The sequence below is a fragment of the Sinocyclocheilus anshuiensis genome, unplaced genomic scaffold, assembly GCF_001515605.1.
Source record: "Sinocyclocheilus anshuiensis isolate Anshui unplaced genomic scaffold, SAMN03320099.WGS_v1.1 scaffold261, whole genome shotgun sequence".
In the NCBI taxonomy this organism is placed as follows: Eukaryota; Metazoa; Chordata; class Actinopteri; order Cypriniformes; family Cyprinidae; genus Sinocyclocheilus; species Sinocyclocheilus anshuiensis.
In genome coordinates, this window is record NW_015536515.1 from 376,084 (window position 1) to 384,551 (window position 8,468).

Below are 8,468 nucleotides of genomic sequence, written 5' to 3' on the forward strand. Positions count from 1 at the left end.
TTGCCATTTGATGATAGTTTCATGGTCACCTGTTACAGGGTTTGAACTTTGTTTGAACGTTTTGGTTTCTTTAACCACGAGGCAACACCACATGAAAAGTTTGAAGCTCTGGCACCATGAGCGCGAGGCATTTATCAGCTCTTTACATTTTGGATTTATTTGCTTAAAGTTGATGAGCAGATGTTTCCTGATAAAAAGGGAAGTTATTATTTAACTCTCTCTTGCGAATTGGTTGCATCAGTGAACCTGAGAAGTACCTTTCTAAACTTATTGACATAATATAAATAAAAAGCACTGCAATTCCAGGTGCAATTGATTGAATTCCAATTGCTCACTCAGACATACAAATATTAATATCCAGCATCACACACTCACAAATAGCAATAATAAAGGGCTTTATTTTAATGTGTTTTCTCGAGGCACTGAAGGATAGTTCCTGGGTGTGTGCTTTTAGAGACAATCACACTTTAGCACACTAGTTCACTGTTCTTGTAGCTGATAATCTAATAGGATTCCACCATAAATCTGCCCGTTGACATTTGTGATATCAGATGTGTTTAATGCTTCAGTGCTCTTTAATGAAGCACTCGCTGTACGTCTCCAGCATTCTTTACGGTAAAGGCATCGATAGCACAGTGGACATCAATGGGACTGGTAAGCATTGTTTTTGTTCTGATGTCCGGGTCTTGCTTTTAAAATCTATTTTCATGATATCTTTTAAACTGTTTTGTTTTCTTTCAGCGTAACTCTCATCCGAAGCTGTACCCCGGAGATATACTTGAGTTTCCTGGCAACAGTTACTTTTCTCATTTTGCCGTTTACTATGGTGAAAGAGACGGAGTTCCTTATGTGGCCCATTTGACCATGAGAGGTGAGTCTGTGTGATCTTTTAAAAGAATAGTTCATTAAAAATGAAAATTGTATTCACCTTCAGGCCATCCAAGATATAGATGTTTTTTTATCAGAACATTTGGAGAAATGTAGCATTGCATCACTTGCTCACCAATGGATGCTCTGCAGTGAATGGGTGCCGTCAGAATGAGAGTCCAAACAGCTGATAAAAACATCACAATAATCCACACCACTCCAGTCCATCAGTTAATGTCTTGAGAAGCCAAAAGATGTGTGTTTGTAAGAAACAAATCCATCATTAAGACGTTTTAACTTTAAACCGTTGCTTTCGGTCAAAATATGTATCAATAATCCATAATAATGCTTCCAGTGGAAAAGTCATCTCACATCAAAATCCACCAACATATTTGTTTAGAGCTGTTTTGGACTGGTTTTGATTATAAAAGGTGCTTGATCTGTGCATATTTCTCTCCTGATTCAGACAAGACAACTTTTTCACTGGAGAAAGTTTTATGGATAGAGGACGTGTCTTTTAGACAGAAGCAACGATTTGAAGTTTAAAAAAATAAAAATAATGATGGATTTGTTTCTTACAAACACTCAGCTTTTCACTTCATAAGATGTTACCTGATGGACTGGAGTGGTGTGGATTACTTGTGGATTATTGTGATGTTTTTATCAGCTGTTTGGACTCTCATTCTGACGGCACCCATTCACTGCAGAGCATCCATTGGTGAGCAAGTGATGCAATGCTACATTTCTCCAAATCTGATGAAGAAACAAACTCATCTACATCTTGGAAGACCTGAGCCAGCAAATGAAATCTTATAACTGTCCTCATTACATCTCTTTTCAAGATTCAGACACCAAACTCCTCCTTTTCGGCCGAGCTATAAATGCCTCTGTAAAGCTAGACCCGATTGATGTAGTCGGGAAGAAATACAAGGTAAGAAACTACTTGGATGACAAGCATCCACCAAGAGATTTCTACGTTCTCATCAAGCCAGAGATCGATGACATCATGACGAAACCCATCACCTTTGACATCTTGTTCAACAACAGCGAACATCAGGCCACAATGTTACGATACGGGGTTAAAAAGTCAGAGCAGGTAAGACAGTTTGTACACAAAATATGCATTTAATTTGACATTATGACACCAACCTGTCTAACTTGGATGAAAGTGTCAATATTAAACTCTCATATTAAAATTCTGGAAAACACTGATAGTCAAGAACTTTTCAGTAACTTTTCTGAAAACTGTTTCCAGATTGAAAAAGTCTATTCCAAGATAGTACCCACCTGGAAAGATTTATTTGAGAAGAAAAAGATTTAAGAGCCACATCTTCTGCATGAAGACGCAAGACTTCAAGATCATACAAAAGCTATTTCTTTCTTAAATAATTCCTAAAAAAATAATACTATTTTGAATTATAAATAATAATAATAATAATAATAATAAAATATGTCAAATATATGCATAACTTTTTTCTTTTTTTTTTACAACTTTGGTGTTAAATACAATCTAAACAAAGTCTAGCTACATAATTTTTATTTTTGTAAATGTATTTGGCATCTGAATATTTTCACTTTTCAATATGTCTATGTGTCCAGAAGGAAGCGACAGAGAGTTATAGTTTGCTTTGGACTTCGAATAAAGAAGGTAAACAGCAGGAACGATTAAATGTCAACCAATTTATCTACATTAACTAGCAAAATGTCTCTTTCACAAAAATGTACTTTATTATTTTTTAAGTTTTGTAGTTGGAGAGAAAATATGCTATCTTGTGCGTTTCTCATTCATAGCTAATACATAGAATTGAGGAAATAAAATGTCTCTGGCCTTTCTGATTAATATAAATTTGATATATAAATCTACAGTTTTCATGTGCCATGTTTCAATGCCAACTAACAATTTGTAAAACTCAGAAAGTGTTTATTAAAATGGCTTCAACCAAACTTACGAGTCATTTCTGATCAATGCATTATAAAAACACATTTTCCAGTTAAAGCTTAACTTAAATATTTATTTATTTAGGTTTTTTGTTGTTTTTATTTATTTTTTAATTGGTTAATTCTCATTAAATATTTTAGAATATATTATAAAACTTTAGAAACTAGACAGCAAGCCGGTAAGCACAATTTGACACCTGCAGATGGCGAATAATCATCATGAGAAAGACTGAAATCAATGGTGGATGCAAAACATAACTGAAGAGTATTTAGCCTGCTGTATTTGGATGATCTTAGTGTTCACTGTGGCATGACGGAAAAGGATGCAGTTGTAGGTGTGAGAGGGACAGTTCCCTAATCTGAGGGGGGAAGAAAAAGGTCATATGACTAACAATAAATACCAACATTAAGGGAAGTTTCCACCTCTTATACGGTAGGTGCACTCGATAATGGACACAAAATATCTTCCGCTATTTATTCAAGTCAGTTTTATTATTTGATAATGCCAGATAGCACACGTACGTCTGCAAGATGTCTGTTAAAGATCGCTTCATCTGGAAAGCATCTGCTGTGTACAAACCTCTGATAGACATCTTTAAGATGTCAGTTTTAGGCTACATGCATTCAGTGGCGGCTAGTGGGTTTTAAAATAGAGGAGGCACACTAATTGTATTGGTCTGGGATCCCTGCCGATTATTAGCCTATTATTACTATTTGCTTAACCACTTTAAAATGGCTTTTTGGTTGCTTTTAGTCAGAAAACGTAAAGAAAACGACATACATACAGCAAGATAATATAATTTCACTTACCTGGCCTATCACTTGAAGCAAACATCCATCCCTTCTTAAAAGTCTGTGTTAAAAGAGAGCTGCCTGTTGGGACATTTAATTAAGCCGACTGCTGTAGCCTATATCCAGCTAAGACTGTTTTCCCTAAATTTGTATATATATATATATATATACAGTGGTGTGAAAAAGTGTTGGCCCCCTTCCCGATTTCTTATTTTTTTGCATGTTTGTCACACTTTAATGTTTCAGATCATCAAACAAATTTAAATATTAGTCAGAAATTTACTTTCCCTTCAGCCTGAGGCTTATTCGTTTCAATTTTAATATTTGCCAAAAATATTACTTTTTTATTTTATAAACAAACAAGCAAGCCCTGTCCAGATTTAAGCATGCATTCTAAATCATAAACATCTGAAAGACATTTTCTAAACGTCTATTTGACATCTGAAAGGAAACGTCCTGTAGACGTATTGCAGATGAGCAAATACGCCTCGCAGACGTCAAATAGACGTCTCCGTGATGTAGGCCTACGTGTGCTATCAGGGAATAGCCGATGCGTTTACAAAGTGTTTTTCGATAGACATTAGTAAGGATACCGCCATATTTAATTTCTGACAGGAATGAAAACGAGGCTGAGGGATAGAAGTACATGCGTTCAGTGGACTTGAACATTTCTCGTTTACTACTGTACGGATAGTTCAGCTGACGAAACGTCTTGCTGAGAGAAAATAAAAAAAACAACTTTCAGTAGACAAAAACTCCATAAACAGTTTTGAAAGTTGTGAGTTGTAAACTGTATGATCTATATTATAGGCCTTTATACAGTGCGTGCCGTATTAGTCGCTCCTCCGTTTCATCCGCGTTAAATTTATGACGTCTGCGACTCCGCTCGCCTTCGGTAACCATAGTAACTGAAATGTTTGCCGCTCGAACTATCGGACGATTCATCGACAGAACCTAGATAGGCCTATCACTTATTATATATTTACAAATCACACATATTTCACAAAAATAATTTCGAGTTTTGTGTAGAAAAGGTTTAAGATTATGGCGTGCATTGATTTGAGCTAGTGGCGCCAATAACTGTTGACGATCGATGGCGTGTCGACTCGAGCAACCACAACAGATCGCACTTCAAACATTAATCTATTCATACAAATTAATGTAAAACAATGAGACATCCTCAAAGTCTTTATGCCCTGGTTATATGTAATGCCGAACCTTTTGACAGCAGGTCAACGATAAGAACAATAAAGAGGAACAATAAACCTCCGAGATAATCACCATCCCAAGATCAAAAAGTAGGAAAACGAGAAAAAGTAAATAATAATAATAATAATAAATGTTATTGCCATGTCTTGCATTAAGAAAGTCAATAAACTTAAACAGTCATACTGGCAGCAAATATAGGCTATACTCTCTGTCAGAATGAGTTCTGTGTCATTTCAGATGGACTTTAATCGCAAGCTTTCCAGTTCATGTATTCAGATAAATGGATACGTAATTGTTTATGGACTTAACCAATTTATCAGCACATAAATGGCTTTTTTTAATATAAAGGTAGGGATTTTGTATTAATCATAATCACTGTTTTCACAGCTTGGCAAATGTTTGCAATATGAATGCAAGATTAAATCGCATAATAAATTCATTGAGGCAGCATTAACACATAAGAGCAAAGCTAGAGCTCAAAGAAATCTCTCACGTCACTGGAAATAATTACACCAGCACACGTAAATGAAAAAGCTCCTCGCTCATTACTGTCTTTTGGACGAATGGAAATAGAAACAATCACTTAAGCTTAATAGCTCCTAAAAACACAAATAATTACGGATTTAAAAAACAGCTTTATACCCAAGATCAAAAGGAAATATACACAGGGAATGCACTAACTGCTTGAGGACTAATAGTAACTTAGTTATAATGGTAACTTACACTGACATGATGACATGTTTTAGGATAAATGGACATAGAAATGGAGCAGAGAGTGTTTTTGAGTGGCTGCACTAAGAGGTTGGACATCATGTCTGAGCATCACATTCATGTATTTTCAAAGAGTCTGGATAATATCCAGCCAGCTTACATGGATCAGTTGACACAAGCTAGTAGTGCGATTCCAGGGAAAGAATCAGTATTACTAGCCTATCACTCGTATATTTGAACACAATACTACATGCTACTACTGACAAACACCTGATGCTCCAGGCACGAATGATTCCTTAAATGATGCGTCTTGTAGAGGAGAACTGTGTTGTTACTTTACTAAATGATCGAAATTACGATTTGATCTTGAACGATTTGTAATGATGAATTACGATTTGAAAATACGAGTCTGATCTATTTTTACTTTGACTACCTAGCATCCATGAAGCAACTACCACTTCAGAAAATGTAAAAATCTAGTTTTTATCATTGCAACATTTTTAACATCTACATTAAAGGAACAGTTCACCCACAAATGAAAGTTTGCTGAGAATTTACTCATCCTCAGGCCATTTAAGGTGCAGATGAGTTTGTTTCTTCATCAAATTTGGAGAAATGTAGCATTGCATCACTTGCTCAGCAATGGATGCTCTGCAGTGAATGGGTGCCGTCAGAATGAGAGTCCAAACAGCTGATAAAAACATCACAATAATCCACAAGTAACCCACACAAATCCGGTCCATCAGTTAACGTCTTGTGATTATGAGAAACAAATCTATCAACATGGTTTTAACTGTAAATTGTTGCGTCCCACTAAAATACAAGTCCTCTATTCATAACATTGCCTTCTCCAGTGAAGAAGTCATATTGTCTGAATCAGGAGAGAAATATGCACAGAGCAAGCACAGTGTAAAAGTCAAAACAGATCTAAACAAACATGTGGGTGGATTTTGATATGAGAGTGAGATGTTGTAATGTTATAAACAAATTAAGTTATAAACTAAGTGAATATAGCTATATTTAGTAGTTTGGGTTTCATTTGAATTGTTTTGCCGTTTTGATGCGTATCACATGCAAATGTGCATCTGACAGTTAACCTACATCTGTAAATATACTAAAAATTGCATATTTGGTAGATGCTTTTATCCAAAGCAACCTGCATTCAAGGTATACATTTTGCCATGCGCATTTTCTGGGAATCAAACCTATGACAAAGCAGGTACATGTAAATATTTACAGGAACTGTACATGCTAAAATAATATTTGCATATATTTAAAAGAAGGCACACCAATAACACGATGCTGTATTAACAGCAGAATAAAGCAACTTTTATTTGTTTAGTTGGCATTTTCAGACAGTTCAAGAGTCAAAGTACATGTTTTTAATCTGAAAACTGGCTAATAAATTATACACCCTAAATTCCATGTTATCCATGCATGCTAATTAGGAAGCATTTAAACATCAAAAAAAATATTCCATCATTACTGAAACTGCCTGAAACCCTGGTAAATAATTAAAGTGTATAATCGCTAACCAGAAAGTACAATTATCTCTTTCGCAAGACTACGGTGAGTTTTCAAAGCAGAAATTTAACTTGAATCTTGAATCAAACAGGAAGGATGTCTAAACACGTTCTTTGTGCTTTTGAGAGACACTGACACTCAGAGCATAATCGGAGGCTAAATGAAAGGAGAATGTCTGTCCCTTTTGAAAACAGCGAGTCACTTGTTACTGCAGAAAATGACCCCTTTGTATGTGAAATAATTTCCTTTTTGAAATGAAGCAGTCGCAGCGGTTGTAGCGGCGCTCTGCCTTCATCTCTACACTCCATTATGAAACAGCAATCTCAGGTCAAGGCAATCAGCCTGCTTTAACAAAGAAAGCGGCTGCTGTTTTTATGGACGAGACGTGGTGACTGTAATCACAGCTCCTCCTCGGGAAATACCAGACTAATTAATAGTGGACGCTTTAAGAGTTCAGGTTTATTGATGAAAAACTGACGTATTAAAGGTGGAAATCAAACAATTATTGACTAAGAGTTAGATTATTACTGATAAAATTATGCATTTACTTAAATACAGTAAAACTGGGAAATATTGTTACGATTTAAAATAACTGTTTTCTATTTTAATATATTGTAAAATGTCATTTATTCCTGTGATGTAAAGCTGTATTCTCAGCATCATTACTCCAGTCTTCAGTGTCACGTGATCCTTCAGAAATCATTCAGATATGCTGATTAGAATGATTATTTGATGAATAGAATGTTCAAAAGAACAGCATTTATTTAAAATAGAAACCTTTTGTAGCATTATAAATGTCATTACTGTCACTTTTGATGTATTTCATTTTTTTATGCAACATATTTTTTAAACAAATTCTTACTGACCCATTAATAAAATATATTGATAGCAGATAACGTGTACAGAAGTGCTGATATGAAATGAAAAATAATTTTTCAGAGTATGTACACACACACTTTAAAAAAATCTCCATCCGATTCTACAACTGCCAGTTATTGAATTGATTTATTGGCTGATGTCGCTAATCAAAAAATTGCCAATTAGAGTAATTGGTCTGGCCAATATTGGTTACAAATATCAATATGTTACTAGCAAACATAATACTTTTGATGATTCTTGAAGAAAGAAGTCATGATTTGCTTTATTACAATGCAAAGGATTATTTATTGGTTTTCTTTTGCAAAGCAAAGCTGTTAATAAAAAAATCATAATAAAACGCTATTTTCTTCAGTGTGGCGTTAAAAAAGGCAGTGGCTACTTACACTAAGTGCAAACAGTAACAGATGCTGTTCACAGGAAATGTAAACAGAAATGACTGAACTAAAGCTGAAATATATGAGCATGTGAAAATAGCTTGTGATAAACCAGTTGTTCATTATTGATTTTTCCGTACATTTATGCCATATGTACATTAACTGACAGTCACC

At 35.0% G+C, this 8,468-nt stretch overlaps 1 protein-coding gene across 1 annotated transcript; it reads left to right on the forward strand.

The window, feature by feature from the left end:
* The first annotated feature begins 512 nt into the window (after positions 1-512).
* LOC107692403 (phospholipid-metabolizing enzyme A-C1-like) lies at positions 513-2,195 on the forward strand. The gene is made up of 4 exons (XM_016491444.1): positions 513-654; positions 742-871; positions 1,710-1,963; positions 2,123-2,195. The coding sequence occupies exons 1-4, from the start codon at positions 646-648 to the stop codon at positions 2,186-2,188; spliced, it is 459 nt and encodes a 152-aa protein (XP_016346930.1). The 5' UTR covers positions 513-645; the 3' UTR covers positions 2,189-2,195.
* Positions 2,196-8,468: the final 6,273 nt, after the last annotated feature.

What these genes read in the sequence shown, in the direction of transcription:
- LOC107692403 (XM_016491444.1), top strand. An exon ending in GGCCCATTTGACCATGAGAG is followed by an intron (nt 872 to 1,709) that starts GTGAGTCTGTGT and finishes TCTCTTTTCAAG; the next exon opens with ATTCAGACACCAAACTCCTC. An exon ending in GGGTTAAAAAGTCAGAGCAG is followed by an intron (nt 1,964 to 2,122) that starts GTAAGACAGTTT and finishes AACTGTTTCCAG; the next exon opens with ATTGAAAAAGTCTATTCCAA.